Here is a 15,297-nt window from a genome sequence, read left to right as displayed (position 1 = left end):
CATATAAACTTGTACTACTGTAGTAGGCGTGGGCTTTGTGTCTATCTTGGCCACAATAATGCGTTCACTATGCTGTTTGTAGTAGCTTACCCGCATTCCTATTTTCCTATTCATTATTAAACCTACTCCTGCATTACCCCTATTTGATTTTGTGTGTATAACCCTGTAGTCACCTGACCAGAAGTCTTGTTCCTCCTGCCACCGAACTTCACTAATTCCCACTACATCTAACTTTAACCTATCCATTTCCTTTTTTAAATCTTCTAATCTACCTGACCAATTAAGGGATCTGACATTCCACACTCCGATCCGTAGAACGCCAGTTTTCTTTCTGCTGATAACGACATCCTCTTAAGTAGTCCCCGCCCGGAGATCCGAATGGGGAACTATTTTACCTCCGGAATATTTTACTCAAGAGGACGCCATCATCATTTAATCATACAGTAAAGATGCATGCCCTTGGGAAAAATTATGGCTGTAATTTCCCCTTGCTTTCAGCCGTTTGCAGTACCAACACAGCAAGGCCGTTTTGGTTATTGTTACAAGGCCAGATCAGTTAATCATCCTGACTGTTGCTCTTGCAACTACTGAAAAGGCTGCTGCCCCGCTTCAGGAACCACACGTTTGTCTGGCCTCTCAACAGATACCCCTCCGTTGTGGTTGCACCTACAGTACGGCTATCTGTATCGCTGAGGCACGCAAGCCTCCCCACCAACGGCAAGGTCCTTGGTTCATGGGGGGAGGATTATGATTATTATCAATAATTTATTATTTTTATTCTTATAGGATCATTATGATGTTATAAGAATAAAAATAATAAATTATTGATAATATAATGTAAATGGACAGGTAAAGTCTTCTCACCAAGTGGCAACAGGAGAACACACACCCAAAAGGATTTAACTTTCACTGGTTTTTGGAGCTAGTGGCTCCTCCTCCTGGCGGAAGAGTTGATGGGGAAGAAAGAGGGCTGAAGGGAAAGGCTTGGAGAGGTTTAGGAAAAGGGCTACAAATTAGAAAAGTCACCCAGAACCCCAGGTCAGGGGAATCATACCAGATGGGATGAGAAGGAAAGACTGATTGTTGGAGACTGCATCGGATGAGATATGAAAACCTGAGAGCTTAAAGGCGTAGGATAAGGTAATATGCAAGACAGAGATTACTACTAAAACATTGTGCATGAGTTAATAAGAGTGGAAAGCTAAGTGCATTGTATGTGATAGAGGTGGCAGGGGTACGGTGAAAAATAGACAGGTCAGAAAATGAAAGACGTCGAAAACTGAAATGGAGTGAAGAAAGTAGTAGTTACTGTGAATAAATGCTGAGATAAAAGGAATTAATGTAAATCAAGGCCAGGTGGATGGTGAGAACCAGTGACATGTTGTAGTGCTAGTTCCCACCCACGGAGTTCTGAGAAACTGGTGTCTGGAGGAAGAATCCAGATGGTGTGTGTTGTTAAACAGGCACAGAGGTCATGACTGTCAGATTGTACAGCATTCTCTGCAACAGAATTTTTTGTGTTGCCTGTATACACCCTCTGCCTATGCCAATTCATCCTGACTGATAACTGATACATGCTGATGCAAAAGGTTGAACAGTGTTAACATAACAGCTGATATGACATGTTGTTTCATAGGTAGCTCTCCCTTTGATTTTATATGTTTTCCTAGTTTCAGGGGTGGAATAGGTGGTGGTAGGAGGGTGCATAGGGCAACTCTTGCACTGGGGGGGGGGGGGGGGGGGGGTCACAGGGGTAGGAGCCATAGGGTAGGAAGCTGAATGGAGAAGGAGCATAGGATCTGACAAGGATGTTGTGTTGGGAGGGCTATGAAAAGCTATTCTAGGTGTGGTTGGCAAAATCTGACAGAATGTATCTCATTTCAGCGCATGATTTTAGGAAGTCGTGGCCTTGTCAGGATAGCTGACTGATGCTTTCAAGACCAGGATAATACTGGGTGACAATTGGTGTCCTCCAAAGTTGTTCTTTTGGAGGGATCAGCTGTACCGTGATTGAATGTAAAGGCCCGGAAAACATGCTTTTGAACTATGCTAGTGGGATAATTATGTCAAGTGAAGGTGGAAGTGAGAGTGGTTGTGTATTGCTGTAGAGTGTCTGCATCCGAACAAAAGATATGGTTGCTTCGAATGCCAATGCTGTATGGGAGGGAATGTTTGACATGGGAAGGATGGCAACTGTCAGAATACAAGTCCTGTCATCTGTTAGTGGGTTTGATGTGGACGGAAGTTTGTAGCAGGCTTTTGGTGAGAATGAGGAAAGTGGCATGGGAGAAGGTATTTAGAGATTCCAGGAATTTTAACAGGTCAGTCTTGCGAGTCCATACAGCAAAGGTGTCATCAGTATATCAAACCAAACCAGGGGCTGAAGATCTATGGATCCCAGGAAAACCCTCTCCAAGTGACCCATGAAAAGGTAGGCATAGGAAGGAGCCATCCTGTTTCCCATAGCCGTACCCCTGATCTGTATGTATATGATGCCCCTCAGAGGTGAAGTAATTGTTGGTAAGTATAAATTTGATGAAGGTGAGCAAGAGGGATGTTGTAGGCTTGGAATCAAATGGGGGTTGACTGAGAGAGTTTTTAGCAGCAGACAGAGCATGCACATGGGGATGTTGGAATAGGAGGAGATGGTATCAATGGTGACAAGCAAGGTATGTGGTGGGAGTGAGACAGGCACAGATTACAGTCAGTCTAGGAAGTGGTTGGAATCATTAATATAGGAGAGAAGTATCTGTCCTAAGGATTGCAGGTGTTGATTAACTAAGGGAGATATACGTTCGGTGGGTGCTTTGAAGCTAGCAACTATAGAATGACCAGGTTGATTGGGTGTGTGGATCTTAGGAAGAAGGTAAAAGGTGTTGGTGCATCATTTGGTTGGGGTATGAAGTTCTATGGATTGAGGTGTAAGTTGTTGTGAGGGGCCTGAGGTTTTTAGGAGGGACTGCAGGTCAGTTTGAATCACAGGGATGGGATCTTGATGGCAGATGCTGTATGAGGAGGTGTCAGGCAGCTAGCATTGACCTTAACTAACATACTCCTGTTGGTCAGGTGCCACAGTGGCAGATCCCTTGTCTGCTGGGAGGATAATAGTCATCAGCTTTTAGGGAATGTAGAGCCTGGAGTTCTGCAGAGGACAGTTTAGAGTCATGTTATAGGGACCTGAAGGAAGGTTGTGAAACAATGTTGGATGTGAGGAATTCTTGGAAGGCTTATAGGATGATTCTGAGGTAGTGGTGATGGATAAAGTTGGGATTGTGGAACTGTTCAAGGGAGGGTTCAATGCCAGGTTTGCTGTTGGACAGGGAATGGGTTGCAAAATATTTCCAGTTAATGTTATGTGTAAAGGAAAGTAGGTCCTTCATCAAAGCAGCATGGTTAAATGTAGGTTTAGAGCTGAAAGTGAGACCCTTGAGTAATACAGATAATTCAGGGGGAGGGAAGGTTCTTGGGACGAAAGGTTGAGAACACTGCACTGTTGTGACTGGTTCTTGTGATTGAATTATTACAGGTCTGGGAGGCAGTGGTGAAGGCTGTGTGATGTTAAGGGGGTTGGCCAAGCTTGGTTTGTAGGAGAGGAGTGGTTGTTGATGGTGTGGATATTTGGGGATTTGCAGAGGGAGCGGAAGGGAAACACCATTGTTGACATAGTTTAGGAGAAGGTGGGATAGCTTTTTGAGCAGAAGTCTGGCATGTTGTTGCAGTCTGTAGTTGGCTTGGCAGATGATACCATCCAGAGAAACAAGAGGGCAACTAACTGTAGGATCTTGTAGAAGATTTCCTAGATCATCTGAAATCTGTGCCTGTTCCACTCCCACCACACATGTTGCTCGTCACCATTCATGCCATCTCCCTCTCTCAGTACCAACATCCCCAATGTACATGGTCTGTCTGCCACTGAAAATTTCCTCAGTTAATGCCCATCTGATTCCAAGCCTATGACATCCTTCACTCTCACCTTAATCAACTTTGTACTTACCAACAATTACTTCAGCTCTGAGGGGCAGACTTACAAACAGATCAGAGATATGGCCATGGGAAACAGGATGGCTCCTTCCTACACCAACCTTTCCATTGGTCACTTGAAGAGAGCTTTCCTTGGATCCATAAATCTTCAGCCCCTGGATTGGTTTTAGATACACTGATGATGTCTTTGCTGTATGGACTCACAGTTAGGCTGGCCTGTTAACATTTCTGGAATCTCTAAGTATCTTCTCCCAATTAAATTTCACATTTTCCTACTCGGAGTCCCATGTTACTTTCCTTGATGTTGATCTCATCCCCACCAAAGGCTGGCTACAAACTTCCGTCCACATCAAACCCACCAACAGACGACAGTACTTACATTTTGACAGTTGCCGTCTTTTCCATGTCGAACATTCCGTCCCCTACAGCATTGGCATTCGAAGAAAATATATTTGTTCGGGTGCACTCTCTTTACAGCAATACACTACCACTCTTCACTTCAACCTTCACTTGACATAATTATCCCACTAGCATAGTTCTAAAGCACATTTCCCAGGCCATCACGTCCAATCATTGTACTGCTGATCCCTCCAAAAAAAACAACTTCAGAGCACACCACTTGTCACCCAGTATTGTCCTGGTCTTGAATGTATCAATCAGCTACTTTGACAAGGCCATAACTTCCTAAAATCATGCACTGAAATGAGATCCATTCTGTCTGAGATTTTGCCCACCACACCTAGAATAGCTTTTCGTAGCCCTCTCAATCTCCGCAATATACTTGTCAGACTCTCCTCCACCCCTCTCCCTACCCTATGGCTCCTACCCCTTGACAAACCCCCGTTGGAAGACTTAACCTATGCACCCTCCTCCTACTACCTATTCCAGCCCTGAAGCTGCCAAAACACACAAAATCAAAGGGAGAGCCACCATGACAAATGTCGTATACCAGCTGTTATGTTAACAATGTTCAGCCTTTTATAATGGCACAACTACCATCCAGTTCTCAGTCAGGGTAAATGGGTATATGCAACACACAATATTCTGTTATAAAGCATGCTGTACATGACAGTCATGACCTCGGTGCCTGTTTCATCACACACATCATCTGGATTCTTCCTCCAGACACCACTTTCTCAGAACTTCACAGGTGGGAACTAGCACTACAACATGTCCTTGGTTCTCGCTACCCATCTAGCCTTAATTTATGTTAATTCCTTCCGTCTCAGCATTTTTTCACAGTAACTACTCCTTTCTTCACTCCATTTCAGTTTTCGAAATCTTTCATTTTCTGACTTTACTTTTTGGTGTCCCCCCTGCCACCTCTGTTACATGTAATGCACTTACCTTTCCACTCTTATTAACTCGGGCGCGATGTTTTAGTAGTAAACTCTGTCTTGCATATTACCCTGTCTTTCAGCTTCAAGCTCTCAGGTTTTCAAATCTTGTCTGGTGCAGTCCCCAACAATCAGTTTTTCCTTCTCATCCCATTTGGTAGGTCTTCCCTGACCCGGGGTTCTGGGTGACTTTTCTAAACTGTAGCCCTTTCTCTAAACCTCTCCAGTTATTTTCCTTCAACCCTGTTCTTTCCCCTTCAACTCTTCCACGAGGAGGAGGAGCCACTGGCTCCAAAAGCTTGTGAAAGTTAAATCGTTTTGTGTGTGTGTGTGTGTGTGTGTGTGTGTGTGTGTGTGTGTGTGTGTGTGTTTGTGTGTGTGTGTCTGTGGTCCGAGCCACCAGAGATAAGGCTGTGACTGAAATCTAACGAATAAGTACTTAAATTGTTGATATTCCAACCAGGGGTTTCCATTGTTTGAAAAACAGAAATTAGTTTTTTTTTGCACTACATTAGTCATACAAAATTACTTAACACTTTGGGCCCTGAGCCATAGCGCATGAAGTTCTACCACAAGGCCTAGCTGTTTTTGCGTATTTTAATTTACTACAACTATTAAATGGTTTCTGTTATAGTAATGGCATTACCCTTATTGAAAAGCCTGAACTTTCTGGTTTGAAGCTATGTGTAATACTTCATTCTTTGAATTAATATTTGCTTTCATGAAACTTTCAATTATAGCGTTCTTTTTGAAAAGAGAAAAAATTGGTGAAGGATATATGCACTTAATGCTCAGAAGGAAAACTACATAATTTTAAACCAGAATTTTAATAATTATTTATACTGCTTGTTTTATATACAGTAATCTCCTTTGGCTTTATTTTTAAGATGCAATTTTGGTCTTTGTATGATAAATTTTGAAGCACGGTAGTTTGTACAATGCCACTTTGCATTCACTACACTGGTAGCTTGTGGCTTTGCTCCACACTTTCCCAGTAAGCTTTTTGCCTCTCAGAGAACACACTAAACATTGTTTTTGTTTCTCTTTCTTGCCTATTTCTTTTCCAGAAAATGGTTTCCAGTTAATAGTCTGGAGAGTCCCGATGTACCAGGTTGTGGTTAGAGATCTCTGCTGCCTGCAAGACCTGCACAGATAGTTGTCATAAACTGTGATGATGTGAGGCATTTTCCAGTTACCTTGTCGTAAAATATACTTGAATTCATCTCCACCATTAGTATTATGTGGAATGACAACTTTCTCCACCACATCACAATTCGATGCTCAAAAGCCCCATATGATTGTTATTGGTCTGATAAGTCAACACCCAATTTGTTTTTATTATAGCCCACTACACAGGCTGGTTTTGACTTCTCTCTGCCTCTCTTATCAACAAAAGTCACAGTCTCTGCAGTGTGCCTTGTACTTATCATGTACACATTTCTTTTGTCCTTCTAACAGAATGCCAAGATATTTCCTTTATGCCTAAAAATTAGTTCACCTCGCTGAAGTTTCGGATCTTTTATAGCAGGAGGTAATCCCTGTCTAGATTTTCTTGTAGTTCCCAGAAGAGCAGTTTTTGCAGCTTCCAGTTCTGAAGCAAGGACTAAGCTGGCGTAGAATCAGTCTGTAAACAAAGTGTAACCTTTTCCTGGCAGATTGCCAAGGAATGTTTTTACGAGTGTCACTGTGCGAGACCTCTCACTTGCATAAACAGAAAAATTCAAGACATAACCTGTTTCTGACTCTGACAACATGTACAGTTTTATACCATATTTATTTGACTTTTGTGGCACGTACTGCTTGAAATACACATGGCCATGAAATTTGCACATGCCTTCATCAATTGTAATGTTTTGAAAGGGTGTATATGCTCGTGAGAAATTAGCGGACACCATATCCAGGAGGGGTCTCACCTTGTGCAGTGGGTCATAGCCAGCTTCTCCTTTCTTATTAGCAAATGAATTGTCACTGATGTGAAAGTTTCTCAAAATAGAAATAAACCTGTCACAGCTCAGGATGTTTGGACAGAAAGTACATGACACAACAGGATCCTTGGACCAGTGCTGTCATATACGGGGTCTCACACTTGCACACATATGGACTGCAATTGCTAGAAACTTTCTTATTTCTATGAGAGTAACTCCTTTCCACTTTGATAGTGAGCAGGTAGGGGAAAGGGAATTTGTGCATCATAATTTCCTTATGCTTTGTTGTGCATACAGATTAGTTTGCTGCTTTATATGATTCACCATACTGTCTGTAAGTAAAAACAAAAAGAAGTCTAGAGGTGTGCTGTTCTGGTCTAAACTGGTAAGATTGCACTTTCCAGAGTGTCCTGAGAATGGATAGATCTTTGGCACATGATCAGTAGGCATTCAGCCTTTATCAAAATCGGTACAGCATGAAGTTCTCGGTCTCTCACTCACCTTTGGTTGACCACGCACTTCGGGTGTGGTATCGGCAGGAACAATGGCAATACATGCTTCTGAAGAATTTGGATGCTCGCTCTCCTCGTCTGACTCTACTATAAAAGTAGTATTTGCAAATAAAATCACTTACTATTGCAGTTACATATTGAAACCTCTTTCAGTTGAAATCTGAATAAAAAATATTGTGTGTTTTGTTATCATCAGAATCGAGCAAATAATCATCCTCCAAAAAATCAACATCACTTTCTTCAAACTCGCGTGATAACTCAAGAGATGCAACTGAGCACTTGCAAAGCCTCACAAAAAAAGGAGTGGTTCTCCCTTGTCCACCATTTAGCACCATTTATCATCAAATACTTCAACTATAACCTCTGCTGTGCCTCACAGACCATTGGAAGCCCTACGAACATGTAAAGGAAGGCCGGCCGAAGTGACCGTGCGGTTAAAGGCGCTGCAGTCTGGAACCGCAAGACCGCTACGGTCGCAGGTTCGAATCCTGCCTCGGGCATGGATGTTTGTGATGTCCTTAGGTTAGTTAGGTTTAACTAGTTCTAAGTTCTAGGGGACTAATGACCACAGCAGTTGAGTCCCATAGTGCTCAGAGCCATTTGCCATTTGTAAAGGAAGGAAGGGGAAGTTCGAGCACACGTGCCCATAAAATTACGGGTGTCGGATTTTCGGGCTGGTCAGGCACGCCCGTATTTTTTAGGGGCGTTGGCTCCTAAGTGTTAATATAGATTAAAAAATCTACTCACAAAGTGGCGGCAGAACACACATATAAAAGATGGTTGTAATTGGCAAGTTTTTGGAGCCAGTGACTCCTCCTTCAGGCAGAAGGGTTGAATAGGAAGGAAGAAGGGTGAAGGAAAAGGAGTGGAGAGGTCTAGGAAAAGTGGTCGATTTTGGGAAAGTCACCCAGAACTTTGGGTCAGTGGAGACTTACCATACAGGATGAGAAGGAAAGTCTTTCCTTTGTGACCAACAGTGGAATTGTTTTGAACAATTCTTCATATTCACATTTATAGATTAGCAAAAAAATTATCTTCCAGCCACAGTACAACCAGCCCAAAGTTTTTGCAAAGCAATATATACATCAGAACTGTTGTCAAAATTATGAAATAGTCAAAGCTACAGAGTACATCTGCTCTTGGTGGGTTTCACTGGCAGAACTTCTAATGCAGAGACAGAGATGAATGATGATACTAACACCACCATAGCAGATAGAACCACAAGTGTCAGTGATAAAAATAGTTCAAAAATAGGAAGAAGAAAATCAGACAAATCAAAAATATTATTACACACTTCACTCTGCATGAGATTTTAGTGGATTAAAGAAGAGAGATAAGATCTGGATGATTGATCTACATAAATATGAATGAGTATAGGAAAAATATAATGCACTTACATCTTATTGAAATGGCTAAGTAACCAATCTGAAGAAACTGTTTGGTGCAGATAACTACATATGTTGAGACTATGACATTTGTTGTAAGGCTCCTTCTTTGACAACACAGCTTTTACTAAGCACAAATTATGTAGAAATAAATCACATAAAATAATAGTACCTGACTCTTGTGGAAATAGGCAAAATGAAAAATTTCTGGAAGTTAATACTTCTTTGCCAATACAACACACTGCACATTTGTTGCATAATTCGCACATTAGTACAGTTGAACACCATTTGGTGGTTTGACTCGGAAGTACTCAAATGTGAACCACACTCTCGGTGCATCCATAGTTTCGTTCATTGAAAATACAACTTTTGATTGAATGATAAGGGAAGACAGTACTGCATTAAGCAGACTGACAAGTCTGTGTGCTAGACAACATTGATGGCAGTTAACAACAAAATCCAAGTCACTATCCAGGAAAAAGACCATGTAGCCCAGGGTCATCGTCAATAGGTAAAACAGAGAAATTGTTAGGAATGCCAGATGGTTGTGACAAGAGGGTCTGTGCTGGTCCACAGCAGCCCTTAAATTTGCCATGGGTGTTTTTGCCACATGATCTGGTGTTGGCAGATGTACCCTTCCATGCCACACCTAGAGATCCCGATATATGCATAATTATATTGACTGAGTTGTTAATAGGTGCACCAAGATTACAATAATATTGACTTACCAGATCATGTAGTAGCTGATCAATCATCAAATGAAGTTTCATGATAGATCCAGTTGAAACTGGTGAATAAGCTCAAATGAATGACAGCTACATCAAAGGGACAACCACCTCAGACAAACATAATTCAAGAGACTCACCAACATGTTATTGAACGTATGTGAAGCTATACTTGTCCAGAGATAAGTACTGTTGCGACCTTAAAAGAATGTGTCTTATTTGAGTGTTTATTGTTTGAACTGATTTGCGTGAAGTGTAAGTTAAAATGTAAATGCCTGCACCCTCCAGCAGACAAAACAAACAAGCTATTTTTACAAGATAACAATTATTGAACTATATGAAATAAAATTGTCATAACTTCTGAATGGTTTGTGTTAGGACATTCAAACTGCATGGTTAGCTGCAGGACATAATGAGAATTAGTATATGTTGTATGGTCTTGTTTAGCAATGAAGCCCACTTTCATTTAGATGAGTTCGTCAGTAAGCAAAATTAGTGCATTTTGGGGACTGAGAATCCACATTTCATGGTCGGGAAGTCTCTTCACCCTCAGCGGATGATAGTGTGGTGTGCAATGTCCAGTCACGGAATAATGGGCATGATGTTCCTTGATGGCACAGTGACTACCGAATGGTATGTGAAGGTTTTGGAATCGATTTCATCCCCATTAGCCAAATTTACTCTTAATTTCAACAAGATGCGGTTCATGCTGATGGAGCTCGATCCACATCAAAGCAGGAGAGTGTTTGATGTTCTGGAGGAGCACTTTGGGGACCATTTTCTGGCTCTGGGGTACCCAGAGGGCACTGACATGGGCCTTGATTGGCCACTATACTTTACGGATCTGAACACATGCTATGTCTTTTTGTGGGCTATGTTACAGACATGGTGTACAGCAATAAGCCCAAAACCATTACTGAGCTGAAAACAACCATTCAGAAGGTCACTGACAGCATTGATGTTCCACACTTTAGTGGGTCGTGCAGAATTTTGCTATCCGTCTGCGCCACATCACCGCATATGGAACATGTCGTAACCTAAATCTGAATATCTGTAGTGACGTTTACATGTTGAATAAAGTGTGTGCACACTGTAGTTTGTAACTAATTTACATTTTTTTTTTTTCATATAGTTCAATAATTGTCAAATTGTATGCAAAATATTGTACTGTTGCCCGTGTGTGTGTGCAATAACATTGAGTACTGGAAAACTAAGCAATTGACTGTTACAACACAAACTTTCCATGTAGTTCCTTATTTGCTCTGGTGGTGATGATCATGAGGCACAGGATGGGTGAAAAAAGTGGCCCAGCAAATACTTAAAAAGGACTGACTTGGAAATGACTCTTGTTAATGAACAGGAGAACTGCTCACCACAGAAAGTGCTGGACCATGCTTTTGATGCATCTGTCAGTTGCTGTCTCACGTATGTCTCTACATGTCTTCTGCATACTCTGTACCAAGTACTTCCCTGTGCCATTATGATTGAGTGCAAGACAGGAACAGATACTTTTAGTGACTTGGGGAACACATGAAGAATGGTGTTTATGATTAAGAAAGAGGCTTTGTAGTCAAGTCTAATGCAAATCACAGTTTGTGAAAAACATATGCAGAACTTAAAGTATTTATATTTATGGCATCTGCAGCTGTTGAAAGGGAGGATATGAAGAATTTTGCTGACAGCTGGTAAAATTCATGGTTTATTGATACATAATGGTTTTGCGGCCTAAAGCTGATCATCATGTGCAAAGATGATGCAGTTTAAGGCCACAAGACTGGTTGAGTATCGACAAAAACAAGAATTTTACCAGTTGTCAGCAGAGTTTTTCTTATTATGTGTGCAGAACTGTTTGGTCGAGTTTGACTGAAAGTGTTCCAACAAAACCTCCAGCACAGCATGCAGTGCAAAACTTAATAGCTACATGTGCTCTGTAGTGAATAAAAACCATAACTATTTGAAAGCCTGCTTACACCCTGTTTGTCTACCCTCTTCAATAGTATTGCTATGCAGTGTAGTATCTGCCTCAGATGGGGCTGATGGAGGATATTTGAAAAATCCGAAGAAGGGCATCTAGTTCTGTATTATCGTGAAATAAGGGAGAGAGTGCCATGGATACAACATGCAAATTGGAGTGGCAATCACTCAAACAAAGGCATTTTTTGTTGTGGCAGTATGTTCTCATGAAATTGCAATCACCAACTTTCTCCTCCATTTTTTTAAAAAAAAGTTGTTGGTGCTCACGTCCATAGGGAGAAGTGAACATTGTAATAAAATAAGAGAAATCGGTGCTTTTCTAGAAGGATTTAAGTGCTTTTCTAGAAAGATTTAAGTGCTTTTCTAGAAAGATTTAAGTGCTTTTCTAGAAAGATTTAAGTGCTTTTCTAGAAAGATTTAAGTGCTTGTTTCTCCCACATGCTGTTTGGCAATGGAATGTTAGAGAAATAGCTTGAAGGTGGTTTAATGAACCCTCTACCATGCACTCAATTGTGAATTGGAGTAATCATCTAGATGTGGAAATGAGTTCGAACACCAGAAATCACTCCTGTGAAAGCAAGCCTAGAATGTAGTCCACCAGAATCTCAACACTATTTATGTGTGCAAGTGGTAATTAAGAAATAATCACGTCAAAACATTATCAAAAAAGACCTGCATCTGTATCCTTAGAAACATACTGTTGTGCATGAGTTAAAGCACCCAAAGGAACTTTGGCATGTTGAGTTCTGCCAGTGGTTTGTGAGTGGAGTCAGCAATTTTGGATCTGTTTCTCATTTCTTCAGATGAGGTGTGGTTAAGCCTTTTAGTGTTTGTGAAATCACAGAATTTGCACTATTATTCATCAGAAAATATCCATCAGGGCTTAACGGAGCTATTGTATAACCTCAAGATTGGTGTTTGGCGCACAATTTCTGGTGTTTGCATTGTAACATGGTTTTTTCAATGAACTGTTAATGTTAACCATTATGTGCAGAAACTGTTAAATCCATAGCACATCAACTCACAGAAGGTGGATGACTGTATAGATATTTCCAGTGATATGGAGGAACAGTGCGCACTGCCTTGGTGACAACTGTGTCATGTGCCTGAGGTGTTCGGTGAGGAGAGGACAGTCAGCGAACGCAGTACAACTTCCTGGCCACCTAGATCACCTGATCTCCTTGCGACACCTGTGGGGTGATTTGAAAGCTCAGGTGTACTCAGATAAGCCTCACACACATGAACAGTTACAGCAAAAAATTGAAAACAGAGTTACTGCTGCCCCTCGGGCAGAGTAACTAGGCATGTCTCCAGTTTCCTACAGTGAGCACAGTGCTGAATAATTCTCAGAGGTGGTCATTTCCAGCATTTTCTATGATTTTCATTAACAAGGGAGGACATTTTAGCCATGTTACAGTATGTTATAAGTTAAAATTTTAGATATACTGTGTTTGTGATTTGTCTGGCTCTAGATATCATTCAAATTGTCTATCAGAACAGTTAAGTGTAAACATTATGTGAAGTAGAACATTTGCTTAAGCAAATAGTAGCAGCAGGATCTGTGGAAACTTGGGTGGAAGTTTCTATTGAGTTGTGAGAAATCACTAAAATTTTTGGAATTGGAAGGTAGTAATTAGTAAAGGAAATAGGTATGGGAAGAAAATGTTATTAAAATCCTTGAAGGAGTGTATAGTACAATGAGTCTGTGGTAACATTCAATTATAATTGCTAAATTGAAGTGACGTAATGGTAATGTGCAAAGACATACAGTGGAGAGAAATAATTACTAAAATTTTAAGTAATTTAAATATAGATTAAAGTAGGTAAAAAGAGACACTAATTGGAAAGTATGGAGATAGAAAAGTGGAGAATAAAAAAATAAAACACTGAGAAGCGTAGAAAAACAAAGCTAAAAGAAGGCTAAGAGGAAGAGCACAACTAAAAAATAGATATAGGATGGGTGATTTTTTGAGTTGAAGGAGGAGTAGGGCAGATAAGAGACATAAAACTGTGGGTGTCAGTTGAGATCTGTCAAGAGTATTTGCTGTATGACCATGCATAGCATGAAGGTTTTCATATTGAGAATGCATGTAAAAATTATTTGAATGGTGTGGTGAACTAATACAAACAGTAAAAGGATAATGCCCATCACTAAGGTTCATATTTTATCAATTTTTTCTTTATAAGGATTTGTTGATAGTAAATACAAATTTAGATTGCTAGTTAGAAACTGTTTGGTCAGTGATGAATTGCTCTGTTCTGTTTGGTTATTCTCCAATAATTAATTAGCAAATGCCACATATTGTATTATCATAACAATTTCAGTATGTTTTTTAGGAGTTAAGTAACTTAGGTTGCTAAAGGAACTAATAGCTGAATGACATTATCACTGATTTGGCATTTTGTTCTGTTCCAAGCTATTCTTGTTTTACAGAACTGACGAGATAGTTGAACAGTCGGAGATGAATTTGCAACCAAATGCAGAGGCTCCATCCTTCCTTGGAGTTTTGATGAATGTTGGAGTTAACAACAGTGGTGGTAGTGAAGCATGTGATCTGAATGATTCGGGGCTGTCACAAGCTTCAAGCAATGTTTCAGTTAGTTCCTTATCAGCTGAAGAAGAAGAAGAGCTAAAATTTGATACTCCTAATAGATCTGAAACACACCATGCAGATGGCTGTAGACAAGAACACCATGCTATGAAGAGGTAATTTTTCTTTGCATTTGGATGTTGTGGAAGTATTTAACTGTATAAAGTACCTATGTTGTTTCACTACCAATTTACAGGAGTGGGTGGCAACGAGAAGAAATAACAACGTTAGATGCAGCAGATGTCACCTTGAATGGTGCATTGCTCCGCATTGCAGTTCCTAACAGTGACACTGAAGCACTACAAGCTGGTGACTCAAGTGTATCACAGGCTTCAAGTAGTGCATCAATTAGTTCAAATACTGCTGTTCCACGTAGTTTCTCTGATGGACCTCTAGTCAAGAGGCGAAAATTTGACTCAGGGAATTCAAGTACAGCTGAAGATCTTCAGGAAGATGAAGAGACATGCAGATCACAGGAGAGTCCCAGAATTAATGTTCAAGCAGTCACTGTTTTGAATGTACAAAATGTGGTAAATTATAATATTCAAAATATTTCTAATACTCCTTGAAGTGGAAAACTTCTAATAAGTCATTTGTGATATTTTTTTGTAGATTTGACTGAATTACACTTCTGTTTTATTATTCTTTAATGTTTCCTTTATTTTAAGTAAGCGTGTTAGTGATCTTGAGATGTTCTGTATTTTAAATTATTTTACAAACATATTGGCTTTGAAAAGGAATTCCATCTAAAGATGCATCCAAATTTTTCTAGTTCTGGACACAGTAGTAGCATCAAAAAGATTATTTGATGAATTTGGCCTATTCACTAAATAGTTGTCATAATTATTTATAGAAACTATGATTTAC

General features: G+C 40.4%; 1 protein-coding gene across 1 annotated transcript in view; it reads left to right on the top strand.

The window, feature by feature from the left end:
• LOC124613675 overlaps positions 1-15,048 on the top strand; it is a 148,802-nt gene extending 133,754 nt beyond the window's left edge. Inside the window, exons 12-14 of the mRNA XM_047142392.1 lie at positions 14,274-14,546; positions 14,627-14,960; positions 15,043-15,048. Of these exons, the coding sequence (XP_046998348.1) occupies positions 14,274-14,546; positions 14,627-14,960; positions 15,043-15,048 (613 nt within the window). The remainder of the gene's footprint in view (positions 1-14,273; positions 14,547-14,626; positions 14,961-15,042) is intronic.
• Positions 15,049-15,297: the final 249 nt, after the last annotated feature.

This window comes from Schistocerca americana, chromosome 4 (genome assembly GCF_021461395.2).
Source record: "Schistocerca americana isolate TAMUIC-IGC-003095 chromosome 4, iqSchAmer2.1, whole genome shotgun sequence".
Lineage (NCBI taxonomy): Eukaryota > Metazoa > Arthropoda > Insecta > Orthoptera > Acrididae > Schistocerca > Schistocerca americana.
The sequence above is the reverse complement of the archived record's forward strand: the minus strand, read 5'-3'. Positions and strand labels throughout refer to the sequence as shown.